The 22,999-nt window shown below is 44.9% G+C and overlaps 1 protein-coding gene across 1 annotated transcript; it reads left to right on the top strand.

The window, feature by feature from the left end:
* Window positions 1–6,032: 6,032 nt before the first annotated feature.
* Window positions 6,033–21,712, top strand: MASP2 (MBL associated serine protease 2). The gene is given in 17 exon segments (XM_075437089.1): window positions 6,033–6,089; window positions 6,383–6,602; window positions 7,990–8,167; window positions 8,416–8,547; window positions 15,358–15,426; window positions 15,429–15,553; window positions 16,104–16,162; window positions 16,164–16,246; window positions 16,797–16,883; window positions 16,886–16,914; window positions 17,972–18,058; window positions 18,747–18,873; window positions 18,876–18,893; window positions 19,355–19,435; window positions 20,085–20,088; window positions 20,747–20,969; window positions 20,971–21,712. Coding segments are annotated over 17 exon segments (1,686 nt in total). The 5' UTR covers window positions 6,033–6,081; the 3' UTR covers window positions 21,127–21,712.
* The last annotated feature ends 1,287 nt before the right edge of the window (window positions 21,713–22,999 follow it).

The raw sequence follows: 22,999 nt of genomic DNA, 5'->3' as shown, positions 1-22,999 counted from the left end.
ACAAGGATTGATTTGAAGTAGTTAGGAAAGGCATACTATTCCATTGAGGTGGTAAGCAGAAGTTTAGCACAGCTGGTTGCTTGGTAGTTTTGTTTTTTTCTTGGAGTGCTACAGGCATTTTAATACATGGGTTCTGATTGATGCGACTGTTGGCTCTGACAAGGCCCTCAATCTGTTTTCTCCAAGGCAGCAATGAGATTGTGTGTATTCAGTGAGGGATTTAGCCAGAGGGAAGATTTGTCCATTTCAATGTATCATACTAACTCTTTAATGTCTGAGTAGTAGCGCTTATGTTGGGAGTGCTTTGGGCTGGCTTTGCTGTTTATCTAGATTAGTGGGGTAATAGCCTCTTTGTTAGAAAAAAAATGAGGTTATGGACAATTGCAGAGGAAGAAAAATGGTGGAAAATGTTTTTTTATGTTGAACAGGGGTGAGTACAAAATGCATTTCAATGTATATATGGACAAGGAGCCTGCTGCAAGTGAGTTTAATGAATTTGCCAGTCCTAATGCTGTTGAATCGTATTCTTCAGCACGTTTCTTAGCTTCTCCATCTTCGGAGGGGGAAGGGAGCCTCAAGAATTTACTGTCTTCTTCAGCCTCAGCAAGTTGTACATCTGGGAGGTGAATACAGTTGTTCACAGTGTTAATTATTGCATGTAGAGGAAGAGCAGAAAAGAAAGAAGGAAGAAGTGAAAGGGAGATGGAAATAGAGACAAGCAGCCAAGCTCTGACTTCCAAAGGCAGACCTTGTGTTCTCAGGTGAGAGCAACTTGTCTGCTGTAGTTACGGTATGGAGGATGAAGTCTGGGTTCCTCTTTGAGAAACCAGGGATTCATCCCAAACTTAGTGGTGGTTGCTGTGCTCTTCAAAGTCTGGTTCTGCAGATAGGAAAGGGTTTAAGCTTTGTTTAAGAAAGGATGTAACAGTGGAGAATTATATGGAAACTCCAGCAGGAGAGGGTTATGGTTCTTCTGCCAAGCTTGCTTTCCAGTTCTCCCTTGACAGAGAATGTTTTTTGGAGAGAGGCTACTGCTCAAGTGGATCCACTTGTTGGAGGCTGAGCACTGGAGGGAATGGCACATGCTAATAGCCTTTCCTAAGCTGGCAAGTGACTTTGCAGGCCTTGCAGTCGTTATGGCAGGTGTGTAACCCCAAACTACTCTCTCTAAATGAGATTGTCATTCCTGCATGCTGTTCTGGGAGCTGAAAAGTATCCTAATTACTTCACAGGGCCAAGCTGCTTGCTGAATGAGGCTGCGATAGGTTCAGGGGAGGCTTTTGATTAGCTTCACTCTATTCACAATAGTGAATTCCTGATGGGGTCATCTTTGGTTGTTCTTTGTGTCCTCTAGTACAGAGATTTGTTGTATTTTTCTCGCTTTTCTTTGTTGTCGTCCCCCTGTCGGCCTTCCCTTCTTTGAGACTTCATGTTGAACAAGAGATACATGTTAGACGTGTGTTACTCACCCGCTCCCATTGTTCCTCTTAGCTGTTTGGAGGCAGACTTACCCAAGAAAAGTGTGTTGGCTGTGCCTGTAACATGCATAGCATCTTTGCTTGGAGGGAAGACAGCACTGTATTTCGTAGCTTTGGCTCTAGCTATATCTGAATTGTAACCAAATTCTCTTTCCAGCACAAACAGCTGCTCCAGTGAAGTCAGGGACTTGGAGCCAGCCCAGCAGACATGCTGTAGCTACCAAGGATGTGGGCGGGAGTGAGACGGTAGCTTTGCGAGCTAGTTCAATTTTTGAGAGCCAGGCTAATGGGACCGGGGAGACAGGCAAGCGGAAAAGAGATTCTGACCTACGCAGTTCTTATCCTGCCTTCTCTATGGCAGAGTGGGAGTTTTTTCCAGGAGAACGCAGAGTAACGTGGCCAGCATGCTGTCGTATTCTTTTCCCGAGGGGGTGAGTGTGTGCAGTGCAGGGGTTTGCCCTCACATTTGTATAGTCATGTGTGTAAACACATGCATGTACATCCATGCAGTGGTTGAAATGGGCTGGCATATGTGAAAACTATGTTCTGTTGGATTCTGCAGCTGTGTAGTTGAACAGAAATACAGACATTTACACATTATCATTCCGAGTGTGTATACGTATATAATATATGCATTGTGTGTGCATGGTCTCTAACATATGCACACAGACGGACACGTATGCTCAGAGACATGCGTTTTGCATTCTGAGCTTTGTGATGCTCCTGAAGAGGTCATGTTTCACAGCCTGAGACCAGCCCCACACAGATGACGGTTACCCTTGTTTTTGAGAGCTCTGTTCATGCCAGAGGAGCAAAGCTGTCAACCAGTAACTTTAGCCCAGTATTTTTGTTGATCTTCCTAGACAATGTGAGCTCAGATCCAAGTGCTTTCAGATGAGGATGACACTGTAGAATTGCATTGGCTGTCCTTTGGCAGTCAGTTAGTGCAGGGTAGAGAGGACAAGTCCAGTGATTTTTTTCACTGCTGGAGAAATGTACCTTAGCATTCTGTAGCAGCTGGAGTCTATCTTCACAAACAGAATATAAAACAATGAGGTAGCAATAGACAGCGTGGGAAAGAGGAAAGCAAGCCCTAACTGAAGAAGGTATCTTGCCCCGTTGTATGAGCTTTCTCTGCCTGCTATTTTTGCTCTGGCAAGACTATTTTTTTCCTGTTTCACAGCAGCCAGGCTCTTCCCCCTGCCCCGCTCCATGCTCTGCTTGCTCCGTCTGTGTGCTTGTCTTTTTGATGTCAGTAGTGCTATTTGATTTGTAATGAGGAAACAGAACGCCTTTTGCCATGCTGCATTTGCTCTCTCCAGTCCTCTGAACCCCTCAAAGCGGGAGGATCAGATTCAGCCATGGAACAGCAAGCATCCAACCAATCTCTTAGGGCTCTGCAGAGGCAGCTGGCGTTTGAGAAATAAGGGGCAGCGGGGAGCAATGTCTTCAGGGATCACAGCAAGCCGCTATTACGCTTATTTGTTCTGCTGGTTTGTGACGCGAGGATAGCCACTGCTACGTTAGATGACTGCACTGTCTCATTTTAGAAGCCAGGAAGGCCTGTGCATGCGTTTCTCCATTCATTAACCAGCCTCTTGCTTAGGCAGTACCCTGTTTCGGATCTGGAGGCGCATTCAGACGCTCACTGTGCTGTTTATTACACCTGAAACATCTGGTCCTGACTGTGATCAGTCATTGCAGTACTTTTCATGGAATTGCTGCCAGAATGCAGGAGCTGCCTTTCGAAGGCCCAGAGATGGTTTCCTCCCCCAGCACAAGATGAGTATCTGAGGCGGTGTGTGGTTTTGCATGGCCCATTTCAGAACAGAGCTGTGTGGGACTTTTGATTAAGTGGATATGGAACTGTATCAACTTCATTTTTATAGGATCTCAGAGTTTGTCACAGCTGAAGCTCTTTTCTGTAGGAACATAGCTTTGACGGAATTTACCTCTTGCTGTTTTACTCGTGTCTGGTTTAGCTGTCTGCACTTGCTGTTGCCACAGGAGGGATTTGAAACCTTTCCTTGACAGACCTCAGTGTTGAGTAGTAAAAGCGTATCTTGAGAGACTGTACAGGGTCTGAGGGAGAGTATGGGCTCATATGAGGTCTCTCCAGTATCTTTGTGTTATTCCATGTTCCTCCATTCCATGGAAGATTTTTTTTTCCCCCAAGTGGAAGTCCTTTCTCTGAACTTTGGCTTTCACACATGGTGGTTCTCTTGAAAATGATGGCTTGCTGTTGTGCTACCTCAGCCTTCAAGCATGGAAGGAGGCAGGGGCACAAGAAGACAGCTGGGCAGACTTCTCAAGGGGCATCTGTCATTTCAGACAACACCCAAGCTTCCTAAAGTGTGTCAGTAACTCAGCAAGTTACAGAGCACTGAAAGCTGCAGTGACATGGATGAAGTCCACTTAGCCTTTAGGCTGGCTTAGTCCTGTGCAGGCAAAAGGGAAATTGTGGGCAAGAGGAGCATCTGTGGGGCCTGAGGTTGGCTATCACAGTGCTCTCAAGATACTGCTGCACCTGGCTAGCTGATGCCCAGTAGCCTTTTGGAGGTGAAAGGTTCCTGGGCTAAGAAACGGGCACAGTGTTTTTGCTGTTGTTCACGTCAGGTGCTAAGGGCTAAAATCACAGCAGTCTCGTCTTTCCATGGACCATGCCAGAGCAAAGCCAGTATGTGCACCAAACATTCAGTTTCTCAGTCTCCAGGATTACGGTTTATGAAGTCATCTTTCTTATTTCAGTGCTAGGTGGCAACCGTCAGCTTCAGGGGCCTCAGCAAATTCTGGAGCGGTGAGAAGCTTTTGAGACCCAAGATCAGAATTGACTCTCCATGCCTCTGCTACTGAACTGAGCAGGAAGCCTGATGTGGGACACTTCTGGAAGTATTTATATCTGTGGGAATCAGGCACCAGCTCAGTTAGGCACAGATTGATTTTCTGCAAAATTTTCCTTCTCTTCCCTCATTTCCTGCCAGTAGTAAAGTTCACAGCTTGCATGTGTTGATAGGATCATTTCAGTAGCTGGTGGGCTGTGGGAAAAACTAGTCCCCTCTGCATTCTAGTCCCTTAACCATGCTTGTAGGTGCTGCTGCTACGCAATTATTACTGCTGCTGGTTTCTGCTTCACTTTTATTAAATGGTGTTTTCTGTTTGCAGTCTGCTAAATGGTTTGTTGGCTTTAGTTTTGTTCATGTAATAACTGTTGCTTTCCTGCCAGCACCAGCTTCACTGCCTGGGGTAATGATTTTTTGGCTATTCAGAAATGAGTATCAGAAGGTGTCCATTTAATTACAGGACATCTCGGTATAAATTTCCTGCATATCCAGTGTGGTAGTCAGTTCCCTACTGCAAATCAGTTTTTATGCTCTCTGTCCATTTTTGTCAGGGAAGAGGTAGGACCTAGGTTCAGCATTAACATACCTGACTTTTCACAGTCTGTAAATCTAGGCCTGTCTCCGTGTGCACTACAATAGGAGTTTTGTGGGAAACCTAAATGCTGATGTGGAAAAAAGCAGTCTGCAAGCATTGGAATTTATGAAACTGTATGTCCTATGGCGTTGACTCTCCCAGTTTAATTCCCTGGGATCTTATAGCAGTGTGAAATCCCTGTGTGGATCCATGAATGTTTAAAAGAAATTTGAGTTAATTTTCGATTTTTTTTCCTCAGAGAATCCCTGGTAATAGGAATTCATTTTTATATCCATCAGCCTGTCTCCATTGCACTGGTATCCTTGGAACTGCTTGTCTTCTGCCAGATTTGGTTGAAATTGACTGCTGGGCTTTTAAAGATCGTAAGCTAGGTTACATGGGCACATGTGAGCACAGAGGACTTTTGTGTTGTGTCTGTAGCAATCCAGATGCAGAAGACATAATTTATTAAGTATGCTTTTTTATATTATGGGTCTTCCAGGGAGCAGGTTTTGGTCAACACAAGCTTGCACTGGATTAAAATGTGCAGCTGAGAACTGGAAGACTTCCACATCTCTCAAATGTGTGCCTCTGTGTGTGCTGTACTGTTCTGTCACCTGAGCGTTCCTGTCCTATTACACAGAACCATCTAACCAGACTCACTCACTATTCTGAAATCTTGTAATGTGCCCCATGATTTTGTTTTCAACACCTTCCTGCTCTGACAACGGAAGGAACCGTACTTCCAGTAACATGCTGTTTGCGTTAATAGTAGTTGTAGATCAGTTGGTTGGAGGGAAAGAGCATTGTCCAGCTTCCCTCACTCCCCCGTGCAGACACTGTCTGGAGCCATCCTGTGCCTCCTCCCACTGCCTGCCTTCCCACAGAGCTGCGATACTACGGTTCCCTCCAAGAGCCTGCAGCATTCCTAATCCATCCACTCCATCTCTCTATGCCTCTCCCTGTCACTGACTGAGGTCTCATGCACTGAACACAAGCCTGGTTTTTAGTGATTGCTGTTCCCAGAACTCAGCAGGCTGAAGGGGGTGGGAGGGAGATAAACATCAGAGTTCAACATCCAGACAAACACAGCAGAGCACACACAATAAATAAATCCGCTTCCAAATGCAAATACATCAGAAGCGATTCCTTCCCCAGGGCTCGGAGCAGGCTCAGACAGGAGAGCAACATGATGAGGTGAGTGCAGTTGCAGGGACCTCCCCAGCTCCTCTGTCCACTTGGCTTTGTGCAGGCCTTAGAAGGCAGGAGTGTGATTCTCATCTTTTTTAGCTGTTACCACAGTATGACTCCACTGATACCTCCTGATTTCTTCCACTGTCAAGTGAGAAGGGTGTTGGGCATGAAGATTTCAGCTAGCACTGATACACCCGATTTGGTATCGAGGCTGGCAACTTGGATGTGTGGCTTTTGGGTTGTGATCTGAGTTGATGCTCACTCTTTCTCTGTTAATCTCTGTTCCTTTGACACAGGCTGTTTGTCTTGCTAGCTGTGCTTTACAGTGGAGTAAGCAGCAGCATTGTGCTGCAGAAAATGTATGGAAGGATCACGTCCCCCAGCTTCCCAAATGTCTACCCAAATCACAAGGAGAGAATCTGGAATATTACTGTTCCCAAGGGATATTCTGTCCGCATCTACTTCACCCATTTCAACCTGGAGCTGTCCTACCTGTGTGAATATGATTATGTGAAGGTATGTGTAGGGCAGGGTGACGTGTAGCAGGCTAAGTTGTTAAAAACTGTGTATGTGTGATCCTGGACACATGCAGGATCAACATAACTGATGTAAGCCTTTGATTCCAATCTGCTAGTAAAGTTCAGGCTCAGCTGATTCCTGAATGATGTGTTTATTGAGGCCCATGGGACCAGGAAGTAGAACTGAATGTCGTGTTGGAACATCTGAAAGTTGAGTTGTTTGTGCTCAGAAGATTCTGGTGTTCCCCTCTCATGAAGCAAAAGGTTTGAAATTTTGCCCAAAACAACATTTGAGGTTCATTTTGCTGAAGTTACAGTGTGTGTTTTAAATTAACAAGTAGTGCTTTAGACAGAGTATTAATGGGAGACCGTAAAAGTCTAAATGATAGTCTAAACAAGATACTGTCAGGTCGTCTAAACGTGCACTTGCTATCACGTGTTTGCTAGCTAATGTGAGAAACAACCTCAGGAAAAGAAACAAAGATGCTGTCTTCGGGCAGTGTTTGGGTGATCAGCTCTATCCCTGAAAGGTTTGTACTTGATGTTCTAGCATGTGCTTTAGTCTGGGCAGCCCTGTCGCTGATCTGGGGCCATGCTACCTCTGCACTCGTTTTGTTGTTTGCGTGGGCCTGACACACATTAAAGAAGGAGCTGTATACACAGGAAGTTTGCAAAACCAGTGCAGTCAGCAGTACTTTTGAATCGAATGGAACCAAATCAGGCAGCCTTGTTCTCGTTTAGGAAGATCCTATTTCCATGGTTTTATATGACAAGTTTCTCCCATTCCCCAAATCCTTGTTGTTCTTTCTGTAATTTTCTTTGGGCAGGACAGAGTACTTGTTTCTGATAGGCCTGTAGTACACAGTTCTATCACTACCATGCACAACATGAACCCTAGGTATCAGAACATTTCTCCTGTATTAAAAACACAAGAGAAATGAAGAGCTGGAACTGTAATAAGTGAATCATAGAGCAAGTGAGTCACTAGTTTAAAGAGACCTTTTACTATACATTTGAATTTGTCAGCATGTGAAACTTTTTTACCCCAGTTGTCTCTGGCTTTACCAAGATCTGATTGTCACTGAGAGTGCCAAGTTAACAGGCATTATAAACAAAGTATGATGCTGATAGACCAGGCTGGCATCACAGCTTCACGTGGGCCTCTGAAAGGAAAAAGAGAAGCCAAATTATGGGCTTTAGTCACACAGAATAGGGGAATTTTTCTCTTACCTGTCCCTGTGTCTGGATTGACCTCCGGAAGCATTTTGAGAGCGTCCAGGCCTCCTTTCGCACACCATTAAACACATGCATTCCAAGCCATGGCAGCAGGTTGGAGAGAGCAAAGCTCCGTGCTCATTTGGTTGATGTGTCTGCTCATTTTGCAGCTGAGCTCTGGTGGGAGGATCTTGGCTACACTGTGTGGAAAGGATAGTACAGACACTGAGGAGGCTCCGGGCAACAAGACATATGTCTCCACTGACAACAACCTCATGGTACTGTTCCGATCTGACTACTCCAATGAGAAGCCATTCACAGGCTTTGAGGCCTTTTATGCTGCTGAAGGTAAGAGACCAGCCCCTCTTGCAGGTGGAAGAGACACAGCTGTGGTGGGGTTGGTGCTTCCCTGTGCTCTCACAGACTGTAGCTGCTGGTGGGAGGTGGGAGGTGGCCATCTTATCGTACGGAGGCAGATGCAAAAGGACACAGCAACCAAAGGCAAACTAGTCAAGTTCACGAAACAGAGTGGCTCAGACTAAGACAGAGTGGTGTTGGAGGGTGTTGGTTGCCTAATTCTGTGCTTCACCCGTTAGATATCAATGAGTGCAAGCAGCTGTTTGATGGCGAACCCCTCTGCAATCATCACTGTCACAACTACGTGGGGGGCTACTACTGCAGCTGTCGGATTGGCTACACACTGCATGAGAACAAGAGGACGTGCACAGGTGAGCTCATGCTAGACCAGGAGATACTTCCCTACCTACAACATCCACTTAAATCCAGCCCTGACAGTAGCATCAAGATGAAAGCTGTGCTTTGTTGTTGTTGTTTTCAGTATTCCCTATGTGCCTGGTGCAGCTGGAAGAAGGTACGGGGGGTTAGTCAGGGCTGTGAACAGAGGCCCTGGTTTGCAGCGTGGCTGTGGGCTACTTGCTGCCATTAGGGGCAGCAATATTGTGTTGCAGTTAAATGGTGTGCTGGCAGTTGGATTTGGTTACTCCTTAGGCAGCATCCACCTGTGTTCAGCTTTAGACAGATTGAATGGAGAAGCAGGAAACTTGTCTTACACTTTCTATCACAGATGATTCCAGTCTTCATGGTTGCCAGTGCAGCCAGCCTCGCAAAACTGCGTGTGTCTTGTTCCCTGGGTACTGAGATACTGAGTATTCTGGACCTGAGTTAGTAGGTGTGTTGGAAAAACCAATCAAGTTGCAAAGTCTAATGGAGAAATAGTTTGCTACTCTCCCTGGAAGGACACAGGCTAAGAAGCAGCACTGTCCACGTATCACTGACAGCAGATACAATGGTCCACCCATTAAATGGGAGACAAGGCCAGGCATGGATCTCTTGTTCAGAAGGGCATACACCATGAGGTTTACCTAGCTGTCTTCTGCCTGGCTCTGCTTCTCAGTTCCCAACTAGAGAAAGCTTACGTGTCATCAGGCAGCGAAGTGTCTGTCTGAATCAGCACCGTGATCGGCACCTCAGGATTCACCTTGCAGTGAAACATGTGCCTACACGTGGTGTCAGATTCATCCTTTGTGGGTGCAGCTTTGCCCACCTGGAGCTGAGTCCTGTCTGGAAAGAACCAGTACACATACTGCTCGCTAAATATTGTCATAGGTGAGAAGATAGTTTCTTGGAGCTCCGCAGTGCTGAAATGCGGGTTTGGATTTAACTTCCAGTGCTTAAGGCCGCCTTGGCACTTAGCTTCAGAGCTCCAGTCTATTACAGACCCTCTCCAGCCATGGCTCGCTGAGTCTGATTTAGCATTCAGACTCCTCTGATCTCCAGTGTATTGGAACAGACCTATGCATTCAACCTCCCCTTCCTAAAGTGATGGCTTTTAGCACAAGTATATGGATTTACTTACGCTATAAAGCGTGTGCCTGATCTTAATGTGAAGGTGCAAAATGAATAGCTGTGAACTGGCAGACTAGTGGCTTTGCATTGACCCTGCGTGTGTGCATACAGAACGCTAGCAGTGGGAGCTTGTCAGCAATATTGAAGGGCTGGGCTACCCCGAGGGGTGGAGACGTGTGCGTTGGGAATTACTGTGCTGCAGGTGATGTGCTGGAACCTGTTCACATTTCAGAGGCCTTTAGATGCAAGCACTGAAGCCGCTCCAGTCACTGGTCTGGGATGCAAAGCAAAGGTCTCTCTGGATTGCCTTCATGAGATGAGGGCAAAAGCTGCCCCTCTGATTTCTGGGTCCCCGTTGAGCAGGCTGATACTGACAGGCTCTTTTTTTTTTCTCCTTTGTTTTCCAGTGTGAGATAATTAAGCTTCTCCTCGCTTAGGCAGAGATGGAGACAGATGTGCTGGGAAGAGCTGGTTTGCCCCCTCTCCTGACCTGCCTGTTGCAGTCTGCCCAAGGGCTGCAGGCTGCTCTTGCTCAGTGATTTGTATGTCTTGGTTCCTTGCCTTTCAGACCTGCCTCCTGCAGACAATAAAGAGGCTGTTCCTTGTTGAAAGCTGGTGGCAGCCTCTGGGGCATTAATTTTCTTGCATTTCTCATGCGTCACTAGGGAAAGAAGGTAGATGAGGCAGGAGCTGGTGAGAGAAGAGGCATTGTGAAAGGCCCCTGAGCATCACAGCTGCCTGAAGACTCTTGAATATCTTGTCCAGCTCTTGTTGCTTGACCTGCCATAGTTCTTAAACTGGAGCAGGACCAGCACCACACATTTGTTCCCTAACGTTCCTTTTAGATAGGCTCTTGTCTGCACCCAAACTTGTAGTTTGAAACTATTTGTACTCAAGAGCCCATTCACTCTTTGGAAAGGTTTGAATTTATTTTTTTTTTAAATCCAAATTTTGTGACTCTGGCCATGTCTGCCATTAGCCTTATGGCTAAAATGTGTTCTGGTGAGCAAAGCCGCAGAGTTCCAAAAGTTTGGTAAAGTAATATGGACGTCACCAGGGCAGCTTGGGTGTCTTGCCTTCACACAAGGGAAGGCAGCACTGCCCTCCCCACAACAGATGCAACACAAGGAATGCTGTTCTTCAGCACAGTTGCTTGTGGTGTTGATTGATACTGTCTCAGTCCCTCGCAGAGCCTTTCACTACTCCACATTAATATCCATTTATTGTCCTTTTGGACTGTACCCTCTGTGGGCAGGGACCATCTTCTTGAAACATGTTGAGAAATGCTGTGCTCCATACTTGTCGGTGACTAGAGCTCCCCAACTCTGTGGAGGAGACATGATGATTATTACAAGAGGTTAACAAGTCAGAGCTGAGCAGCTGTAGGTGAACTGCTGAAGATAACACAAGGCTTTATTTAAAAAACTCAAGGGATGAAGGAGCATTAGTCGATCAGCTTTTCCTTATTTCTGAAGTTTTGCAGGAGTTGCTTTTAATTGTGGTTTATGAGGCTCAGTTTCTCAACCTCATCTCCACTCTTCAGTGCCTGGAGTAAATGGGGGAGGAACCCTTTTGCAAGTGAGTATGGGAGGAGCAGAGAGGCTTGTAGATGGGACACTTGACTCATTGCAGGTCACTACATTTGCAGATTTCTGCATTATCTTGGGCAAGTTGCTTGATACCAGCTTTGAACATGATCTGCAAAATGAGAGGTAGCATCACTGGCTTGATGTACTGGGAAGGTGCTTAGTAAGTGTCGTAGAAGGCAGGTGCTGCAGAGAGCTGATCTGGGGGTAGAGTGGCTGTGCAAGCAGTTACCAAGGCTTACTTCTGCTGTGTTTAATCTTGTTCGGAAGCTCTGTCATGGTCACAGTGAATTGTGATCAAAGCAGCTTGAAAGTTTGTCATGGCTCAGGGATACAATTTATGACCCACCTTCCGTTGGAGACCTAATGAGCCAATGACAATGGATTTGCAAGTTTTGAGGGGGTCATTTTTCAGAATTCAAGCCTCTGGCAAACAGCTCACTGTGATTCAAATAAAAATATGACCTCAGCATAATTGAGCACTCTCTGGACAGCTCTAAAGCTTGGACTGGGAAGTCAAGGGACAGCATTTCTGCTGGCAGATATTAAAAAATTATTTGATCCTTTTTGTGCTGGCTAGTTTATATCTTTCTTGCTTGCAGACTGATGGAAAAAAATACTGCCCTGACAAAGGGAACTCCCAGTGGCCACATCCAGGAGATATTAGGGGAAATGTAAGGTCCAGTCTAAGCCTTTTCATCTTCAAGCTGCAAATTCCCTTGGACTGGCAGAGTATCTTCTGTTGGGTCAGCTAGTTTTGGCTGCTCGTGTGAGCACAAGTCAGAAGACTTTATTGGTGGTGACTCACATTTTTCCAAACTGTGTTATGAAAATCTCACATAAAAATTAGGAACCTGAATTTAAAGGCGACAGATGTAATGAAGCATGAAGAACTATTAGTTTCTTTCTCCTTCTTTAGTCCTTCAAAACAAGGTGGAGGCCAGTTTTCTAAATTACCGGAGTATTAACAGGCTAAGAACAATTATCATTGTTCTCATTTGTACTGTAACAGCATGTGGGGATCCCAGCTCTGTGCAGAGGCGTGGTGCCATTTTTTGCTGCATGAACAGAGAGCAGTCGTGCCCTGAAGAGCCTCTCAATCAGCACTTGGGCAGCTCAGAGCAGTTCTGGAATATGCACCATTAGAATGGATCTGGGCTAAGGATCCCCCAAGCCTGATCTCCTGCTTTTGATACTGGCTGGCATCTTATGCTTCAGTGGAAGATATAGTTCTGTAAGTGATTTTTAAAGTATACTTCCATACAGAAACGTAATCCTGTGCAATACATCCTGTGTTGTCTGTATGCTACTTAGCTTAAGGTGAACTTAACAGCACTACCGTATAAAAGTTTGTCTTAAATTTCATATGACAGCATGTTGCACAGATTAATTATATGCTATTTCTTAATCCTGTTTATGTATCAGATATATGGTTTTTGGCCTTTAATTTCATCACGTGCCCCTTTGCCCTTTTATTACTAGAGAAAGTAAACAGCCTTGAGAAACTATAGTGTTTGGTTGTTTGCAGTGTTGTTCTGTCTCTATGTGTGTATATATGTGAGTGTGTGTTAACTGCACAGTGGTCTTTTCTCCGCCATTTCTCTCTTACTTGCTTTTATGCTGAGCTTTAGTCTAATAACATTCCTTTAAACGTACTTCAGGGGAGGAAGATGACATGATGATTACAGTAAATAGAAGCCAAGGTGTTGCTGCCTTTTAGCTCTGAGGTTCTTGTAAGAGAGAATTTCACCTTACCAACCTGAATATCCCATCTTTACACAGTAGATCCCATGCCCGGGGAAGAATGGTTTTGTAGGTAATACGAAAGGATTCTGATGCAGAACTAGCAGAAGATTTGAGATTCTAGCTTCCTAATGATTTCAGTAGGGAGTTACGGGTGTAAAGATAGTACTCATTACATTGTGGCTTGTGTGCTTACGGTAAGACTTCACACTGAGTCTTTTTTCACACCCAAGGATTTCATATTTTCATTCCTATTTCTTCCTGTAATTGCCTCCATACTACTCCTGTAGGGGCTGTAGAGCTGGGACAGATATTTGCAGCATGAGGAAATTTCAGGTTTTAAGAGAAGCAGATTTTTTTTCACTTATGTGGCTGTGAGCAGTATACTGCTAAAGCTACATATCAAGTAGGTTTTGGGGTGTTTCTTAACCTGGGCTTGCAGCAAGTGGGAGGAAGTGTTGTAGTAGGACCTTAAAGCCTGGGGAAAGGCAGTGAACTCTCTATCACTGGCAGTATTGTAGGCAACACCTGCAGCAGCTCAGGAGAGTGTGCTAGAAAACATTCTTTATTCTTAACACAGCCATCAAATGCTTCTGTAGTTTGAGGCACAGTTGGTGGAATGACAGAAACATGCATCTAGCTGGGAAGAATGAGGTAATAACAATTAAGAAAAAAAAAAACCACTTTCTGGTAATCCTCTACAAGTATAGCACGAAAGGAAAAGATATAATTCCCATTGTAGCTCAGCTGATTTCTGCTGGTGCAAAGCAGTGTGCTGTTAGGCTAGATTCAGAGGCAGCCAGAATCGCCAGGTGAATTAGTCAAGCTTTCTCTGCTTTTTTGGACCAAGAGAGCCATTTCAAACAGGATTTAAAAATGAGGAGAGTGCACAGTTTTAGCAGAATAGGCATTTCTAGATACTTATTAACTGTTTTACTCTGTATATTTGTCAGCTGTCTTTGAAAACCTAGGACAGTGAATTCAGAGTAGAGCACACAGATGCTCCGTCGCTGTGGTGATGGATAGGTTTATGTCAAATAAAAGCAGCTGCTCGTAACTTGCTGGGAAGATGGACAGAGAAAGATTGTTCTGAAATTACAGCTTGTGCTAAAAGAAGCACTTTAGTGTTTGTGATGTTTGCATCATTACTTGTGGTGATGGTTGTGTGCATCATTACTTGTGGTGGTGTAGTTGTGCTAAGAGCCACACACACATAAAATAAAAAGATTATCCTTTTACCCATTCCTGCTTTCCTTTCCAGGTGAATGCTTGTATCCAGATACTTCCTGTAGCAGCAAGTAGGGCTATTGTATAGGTAGGGGGTGGAAGCAGGTTTCATTTTCTGAAGTGAAAGGAGCTTAGAATCTTGGCTAACTAAATCCGTGGTTAGTTAAGGGAGGATAATGTTCATTTTCTCATTCACAGCTTGGTCCCCTTCCATTAAAATGACAACCTTAAACTGTGTAGTCTATTTTAGGTGATAATCTGTAATTAATGACTGGATAATGGAATTTTTGTTGGTGGAGTTTAGCATGGTGTGTTTGAGGATACAATTCAGAGTCAAACAATTTCCCCCTTATAATTAATTCAGTGTCACAGTGGTGCAAAAATAGGCCGGTGTTATCAGCCAGTCCAGCATTCCTCATCAATTAAAGGATTGCTCATACAGCTTTTGCAGCACATCATAAAGCCTTTGTTCCCAGCTGATCAAAGCACCACTTCACAGTGATCAGATGCTGTCAACAGGCAGAAATCCTCGGGGCACTTGTGGCTGTTCCTTCTTGCTTCTCTTCAGCAGGGGGCATTTGTGGCTCCAATTGTGTCGGCAAGAGGCACAGCTGGTTTTGCTCAGAGAATACAATTACATTCTAAATGTCTGGCAACAAAAGCATTAAAAAGAGAGAGCTGCATTCAGAGTCTTCTGGAATTGAGGAGCTGATAGCTATCCTACCACTGCACACTCCGGTGCAGCAGACAAGCTGTAAATTTAACACCTTGGAATGTTTCTGATGAGCTTCCAGCCCTTACTTCTGACCTCCAGCCCTGTGGGAGTGGTGCATACCCAGTGTCCTTCCCTGCACCACTGCTGAGGTAGGAGTGCTGGATAATGCTCGTGCCCTGGTCCTACAGCGACAGAGAGAGAGGGCAGTGTTCTCATCTGACAAATGCCCACTGGTGAAATGTGTGAGACTAGCTGCATTTCATAGGCAGGTAGGTACGTGGCTCTGAAGCTTTCTCGAAGGGATATAGCGTAGAAAAAGATCCACTGCCTTTACCCACTGTGGCTGAACTGAGTTAATACAACTATGATCATCACTTGCTGTGTGTTCGTTTTTTTCCTAGCCCACTGTCATAGTCAAGTTTTTACTGAAAGAATTGGAGGAATCACCAGCCCTGACTATCCAGCACCTTATCCCCACTCAGCTCTGGCAGCTGCGGTATCCAGGGAGAAGACAGCTTCCCGATCACGCTGGAACTCGTGGAGACCTTTTGCGTGGAGACACACCCAGGAGCGTTGTGCCCCTGTGAGGTCCTTCAGGTAAGGTGAGGTTTATTGCATTTCATCGCAGCTTTTGTGAGGCAGGCCCAGTTCTTTTACTGCGTCTTCTTCAGCCTGTGTTTCGCCATGTTAATTGTTGTCTCCCTGTGTCTCTCCTCATTCATTTCTTCTTCTCCTTCCTTCAGTTTCCTTGCTTTTTTTTTTTTTTCTTTCAACACCTTCCTCTTTTGGGAGATTCACCAAAACCAAACCCAGGCACACACAGGTTGTGTCTTGATAAATTTCATCACAACCTCTGCCCTTATCACAGGTCAGTGATGTCAAGGGATTCAGTTCAGTCTTTTGCATTGTTTGCTTATCTCTAAAATGGAGCCAGTGGCTTCCCAGTCATTCCGTAGCACTTGGGATGCTTGGAGGAAAGGCGCTCTGTGAGTTACCAGAGTGACACCCATCACTCTAACCACATGCCTGGTTTTTTAAGCTTTGCGGAAAGGACCATTCAAGTTCGGGGAGCAATTGTACTAAAATGAGTAAACCTCATGGGGAGAGGAGTAAAGGCAGTTGATTTGCCTTCTTTCATCCATTTCATGTTAAAACACCCAAAAAGGTGGGTAGCCAATTCTATGGAAAGACTTTGCCTGCAAAAATTGCCTGCTGATGTTGAGAATACTACTTTCATAACTGATGTCTCAGGAGCAGACACTGGGTGGAAGATGAAATACACGGTAGCCGGTGGGTGGGAGACCTCTGTTCAGTTCTCAAGTCCTGACTATTCCCAGAACTTCATTCTGGAAAGGCCTGAAGAGCGGCCAGACAGTGGTGCTTTGAAACGGTGGTTTCATGCTGCGTGTTCCGTAGCATGCCTGTTAAACAGTGCCGCTGCTAAGGACTTCGCTTCTGAAGTAAAGTTTTAAGAGAACTCCAGAATTCCATCTGATCTTACAGTTCAGCTGGGTCCAGGAATAGGATTTTGTTTTAGGGAACAATTTTCCTAACTTGTCAGGAGTTACGAGGTACGTGTTTAGGCAACAGAGGTGCTGGGCGAGTCCTGTCAGTGTAGCCTGGCTCGGTGCAGGTCGCTGCACACCTTTGGTGTGAGAGCATCACGTCAGGTCACCACAGTTTTCCCTTTTGTTCTGAGCAGTTGTAGACCTGTGTCCATGCGAGTGAAACAATGGAGGGGAAGGACAGAGAAAAGCTGTTTTTTTTCCCCTAAGAACCTTTAGCGTTAAGTAACAAATTTGCTCTGAAGGGGATTATTGTGTTTTCTGATCCTCTGCAGGTTTGCCATGTCCCAGTCCTGAAGCACCACCGCATGGTCACATCGCACCAGTGCAAGCACGGTACTTGCTGGGTGACCACTGTGCTCTCTCTGTGACATCAGATACGTGCTGCTTCGCGTAGGTGAACCATGGCGCTGTCAGCCCCAACTTCTCAGGGATTAAACGTGTGGGTGCCTTTTCTCATTAACAATTTCTGTTGCTCACATTCTATAATTACGAGGTGTGCTCAGTACACTGAATTTGTTAACTGTCCTTGCTTTGATACCCTCCCCAAAGAATTACGTTTCTGTCTGCGCCTGCACGTATGTGTGCCCATGCTGATGCTCTGTGAGCACTACTGCTTGGAGAGTTGCTTGTAATTATGTTGGAAGAAAAGAATGATTTTACAAAAGACTTCACAAGATCAGTGTAGCGAGAATTTTTAATATTCTTTCATTTGTTACTGCAGTTCTCCAGGGAAGTTAAAACTGGAATACTTGGTCAATCCTTGCGAACGCCGCATTTCAGACTTGGTTCTTAGTAACATCCTGCTTCCCAGCAGGCAGTTTCGGAAGATTCTCTAGTCTGTGTATGCAAAATTTTAAAATCACAGTTAGGTGCCTGTGCTTTAGGAAGGCACAGGCTGACCTCAACAGTGATTTTACAGTCTGTCTGATTTGATAGTTGCACACGTTCACTGTTTATGTAGAAACCCAGGATGACTGAACTGGTGTGAGGGTTAGTGCTGAACTGCAAACAGTAGGAAGGCTGGGTGCGTATGGAAATAGAGAAATGAAGGCTGCATGCCGTGTTGTCCTGGAGGTGCCCTGACCAGCACTGCGTGCTGTCGCTGCTGGGGACATGGCAGGTGGAAGTGGTGCAGCTGCTACACGACTGCAGATGAGCCTCCAGGCTCCCGAAGGGGTAGGGCTCTCAGCCATCCACGGTGGCCTTGGCTAGCACCCACATCTAGATATGTATGGTGATGGTATAAGAATTATTTACATTTGCACACTCTGAGAGTAATGCAGCAAAAGCAGCAGGTTTAGTAAAGACATTTTAAGCAAATAAAAATCTGGCTATGTTTTTCCTGTATGAATGAACAAATAAATATGAAACTGATGTTGTTTTCCTGTAATTAACTGTTTGATGTGAAGTCAATTTCACCTTTTATTTCTATTCATGCTTCTCAGAGAATGAAAATGTTGTGAAGTCTTTTGTAGCGGAATGTCAAAAGGATGCTTTTTGGAACAAACCAACGGCAAAGTGCATCAGTAAGTCAGTGCTAATACTTGCAAATTGGAAAATTGCTATGTAAATATTTATGTGTAAAGCATTGGTTTTGTAAAGACAATGGTAGAAGTTGCAGTATGAGAAACTTTTTCTTCTGCTTGGTAATGAGTGTTTATTGTCAAAGTGCATTTTGTATTTGTAAGTTGGAAGATGTTTCAATTTCTGCCTTTTAAAATCTCTAAAAAGCACTGATGGTTATTTAATTAAAAAAAAAAAAAGTATGCTAGTGTCCTTTGAAGTAGTGTACAGTCTCCCAACAGTTTTATGTAGCTAGCAAAAGCAGCAGCATCATGGGAGAAAAATGCAGTACCTGTACTCTTAGGGTACTGATGCAATTTATCCCTAATCAGTCTATGTTCATTAGTGTACGTATCGGTTTCCTGCAGACGTGGTGTGCAGCACGAGTCTTGCCCAGTCACAGCTTAATCTAGTGGGTGGGAGTGCAGGTTTTCTGAGGAGGCCACAGAATCTGCTAAACTCTTGCCGGCTCGCACTGCTCGGCCGTGGTGTTACTAATGTCTGCCTGCCCCGCTGCGAGCACAGAGCCTGCGCCAGTATTTCTGTTTCTGTTACCTCAAGTGAAGGGGCCTTGTACCATTCCCTTAAGACCACAGTTGAATCCTGCTTGAGAGGGTTGACTTTTTCAGCGCACAAGCTTTTCTTTTTCTTAAATACAGTTGTGAACTGCTTTTGCCGCTGACTGTGGTCGGCCTGCAGACGTGGGCAGCGGTGCTGTTACGTATGTTACGGGGCCCGAGAAGACCACCTACAGTGCTGAAACTCAGCACCAGTGTGAAGCCTGCTTTGCACCGTGAAGGCTGATGGTAACGGTGGTTCCTAAGCATCAGGTTAAGAGTGGTTCGTGGTTCTGATGGTGTGCAGAGTGAGTACTGCTGACTTACACAGACGTGCCTGTAAAGATCAGCAGGACCTTTCTGAAACACAGTACAAAGGCTGGTAACTTTGGGAAGTAGTATTTGCATTTTTAAGGACATGCAGCTAAGCATACTGAACGGTACCCCAGGTAGGCTTAATTCAGACACGGTTGGGAGCTTAACGCGTTTTTATCATTCGCCAATTAGTGGTGGTTAATAATATTGGATCCTGTGAATAGCCGGGGGGGGGGGGGTAAGTGATGCAGAGTCACCTTTTCGTGAGTCTGCAGTAAGCTCAAAGGAGACCTCAGACAGGTCTAGGAGTGCCTGTAGAGTGTCACCTCTGTGTTGCTTTAAAACGGTGCCCAGCTGTTCCATTCACTTGCTCTTACATTTGTTGTCTCTGTGAGACGCAGGTAAATGTATATGCAGTGCTGATGGACGCTGGAAGAACTCCAAAGGAGAAATAACGCTTCCTGTCTGTGAATCAGGTAAGGCATGAATATAGTGAGCAGTTGGAGTTAGCGGTTGCTGCCTGGGCTAGTACTGACTGTTGCTGGTCCATACCACGCTGTGTCACGGAGACAGCGAGGCCGACTGCACGTAGGCCGACACTGAAGGACACAGCTTGCTCTGAATTCATGCTCTTCCGTGCACCTGAGTGGGAACTTCAGAATGTTCCTGCAGTGGAGGGGCTGAGCTCCGTTCTGTAACGCTTGGTCCTAAACACCGGATGCGCTGGGCTGTTGCCAGGGTTACTCAGCTAAGCCGTTCCGTTGTTTGTGTAGAGAGACAAGTAGCAGGTGTAACAGCACGGCTTGCTTAGAGTTTCTTTTAGTACCTGTAAGTGGATGAGGCAGAACCACTTCTTTGTAGAGTGTTCATTTTAAAAAGTCAGACTGCCACTTTTCTGTTAGTCTGATTTTCAAAATAGCGAGTGCTACACTTGCTGTTTAACAGGGAGGAGCAATAACAAGACTGAAAATGTTGTCGTAACCACACAGTGTGAGTGGCATTGCCTGTACGTATTAATATTGACCTTATGTTTATCTCTGAAGTTGTTTACTATTTTCACATGCCTTGGTCTTGCCCGAGGCTCCCTGGTGGTGCCTGCGTTGCAGATCAGTGCCAGAACTTCAGTTTGGTTCCTGTTGAAGAGCATAAAAAGCTGAACCTTCGGTTTAGCCCAGCTCTCTTTTGGAGCATGCAGTTTCATACATAGCTAAACTGTTGTTGCTCTTAAATTGCTTGGCATTGTTTCTAACAGCAAAATTGAACCACGCTCCAGAAGTATTTGTGAGGGGAAAAGCCACCGAATGCCTGCATTGCAGAGTGCTGGGGTGGGGATTTTTTTTTTTATTCTTTTTTTAATGCTTGAACTGCGAAATTAGTTACTCTGTAAAATTACTCAAGATCCAAGACTGAGTTTTGGGAGAAACATTTTACAATGTAAAAGCGTAATTGTTCCTCTTATCTTTTAGATTAGCATATCCATATATTCCAATTACCTTAATTTGCATTCAGAACAAATACACTTACTTCCCTATGCCCAAATTCCTAAGCAAAACTGTCTCTCTTGATTACAGAACTTTTCCAGAGGATGTGTGTAATACTGACTAATGAAAATTGTGCTCTAAATCAAATATTCATTTGCAAGCAATTTTACCATTCCAAAACAATCTTAAGAATTGCATTTAGAATCATTAACTTAATCTACAGAAGCATAATCATTCAGTGCCCAGATCTTAGAATGTTGAATAGTTCTCGCTGCCCTCCTTGTTTTGCGGTTGTGGAACGCGGAGTGGTGGAACTGTGGAACGAGCGCGTGGGGGAAGGAGAGCCAAGCCTGGAGAATTTCCCTGGCAAGTGCTGTTAATCACGGAGCAAGGAGGATTAGGAGGTGGCTCGCTTGTGTGTGACAACTGGGTTCCAACAGCTGCGGAGGGTGTAGCTGATCAGAGAAACCCCTCAGCTTTGAGGATTAAATTGGGGATTTTGCATGAATGCTCATTTTGCTATGAAAATAGGAAAAGGCAGAAAAAAAGTTATTCATGAAGGTTATAAAAATGATCTTGTCAGCTTTGACAATGATACTGCACTGGTTAGACTGGAGCACAAAGCCTCAGTTAGCACCCATGTCGCACCCGTTTGTTCACCAGGCAAGGAGACAGCTTTCGGATGAGCGCATGCAGTTGGGCAGCTGTCGGGCTGGGGAGGAATGGAGCCGAGCAGCTCTTCTGTTCCACAGCCGTGCACGGGGTCGGTGGTCACCCGCCAGAGAACGTGCGGATGTGTACACAAATAAACCAGTTAATGGAAAGCCCTGGCTCCTGCCAGAAACTGGCCGTGTGCTGGGGCTGAGGGAGGGGTGCTGGAGGACGCGGGTGCTCGTGGGTGCTGAGGTCAGCAAAGGGGTTTTGGGTGGCAGCAAGTCCTGGGCTTCAGACTGCGGCAGCACGGGGCATGCGGGAGTCACCAACCACAGCCCTTGGAGCAAGAGCGGTATTTCGAATCAGAAGACTCTTATTTGTAATTCCTACCAGCTATTACTTACTTTAGTAGCTAGAGTATTTAAATACTTAGAAAACAAGACCAAATCTTAGTCTTTAACTGTATTAGGCTTAACAGTTTTTTTAAAAAAAAGACAAAAACCCTTGAGTATCCAAACACACTATTAATATGTACCCTGTTAAAAACACTTTAGATTTGCAAAATTGTCATCTGCCTGAAGAGGGCATTACTCCTTACTTAATATTTTGTTTTCTTTTAAATAGCACTGTGGATTGTGGACTGCCAGACCGCAGCTCAGAATGAGCAGCCGTCCAGGGAAAGCACACAGAGCATCCAGGTACCGTACAGCACTCCCTCGGGGATGGTGGTAGCCGCAGAGTCCCGGCAGCACCAGCTGCACGCCGTGGTTGGGGGCCCTGCGCGCACGGTGCTGTGCACTCCAGAGAACCTCTGTAGGTACCTGCTGTACAGTGTGGGGACAGCTGCGCAGCCCTTGCCTTAAAGCAGTTCCTGCCGTCGGCTGCAAAAACTGTGATTTTCTGAACATAATTTTATGAATAAGCTTTCAGAGTTAGAATTTCAGTACATGGTCAGCTGACAACGGATTGTCAGAAGCAATGTTATAAAAAACTGTTGTGACTATGCTATGTAGCCCCTTACAGTTACCAAACTTCCTCGTTCTTGCATCTCACATTCTTTCATTACTATTTCACTTCTAGAATAATGTAACTGAAAATGAAATATTTTTTTAAAAAAAAGACTCCAACCACTTCAGTGTTTTCAGTAGTAGTTTATTTACTCACTTATAAACACTAGAGTATGCAAAGCAATTAGAAAACACTACTAAAACTTGAAAAATAATTCTACGAGTTTCAGGGATTTTGTTTGAGGGTGAAGGAAGGCTACAATTATTAACAAAGACTACTCAGTGCTGCCAGCCAGCCTGTTAACACCTGAACCTGGGCAATTTAAACAACAGTAAAGCCATGCTAATTACAAAAACTTACCATGAAGTTCCTTGCAGGGGGGTCACAGTTAGTCTTTGGAGGTCCAAGAATACCATTTTTAAGTGTTACTCAGCAGCAGTAGCTGGTAATAGTGCAAGTGCTAAAATGCAAAATTCACAGATGGTACAGAGTTTGGAGGTTATTCTCACTTAGGTGCAGGAAAAAAAAATTAAGCAACTTTTTGCAGTGGGACGTGAACAACCAAAGTATGGGTTTACTTTTCAGCCTGAGTGTGTAGAGCCCCTCTTTAAACCTTTAAGATGTACATGAGAGACCCAGCTGATTTTTTTTGAATATTGCAAGTGGAAAACAAACCGTAGTGCAGTTTGTCCACTGTTTAAATGGTCTCCTATTCACAAGCCTCAATATAATAGGCAGTAATGAAGACATAACTCAAAGTTAAAATAGGTCAAAAACTGTGTAAATACCCATATTCGGAACGTGCATAGCTGCAGCGTAGTCGTATGGTGTACACAAAATACAGATTGGGTTTGAGGCAAAGTAGATTAAACAATTCCTCAAGCTCCTACTGCCAGT

This window comes from Opisthocomus hoazin, chromosome 16, assembly GCF_030867145.1.
Source record: "Opisthocomus hoazin isolate bOpiHoa1 chromosome 16, bOpiHoa1.hap1, whole genome shotgun sequence".
Lineage (NCBI taxonomy): Eukaryota > Metazoa > Chordata > Aves > Opisthocomiformes > Opisthocomidae > Opisthocomus > Opisthocomus hoazin.
The sequence above is the reverse complement of the archived record's forward strand: the minus strand, read 5'-3'. Positions and strand labels throughout refer to the sequence as shown.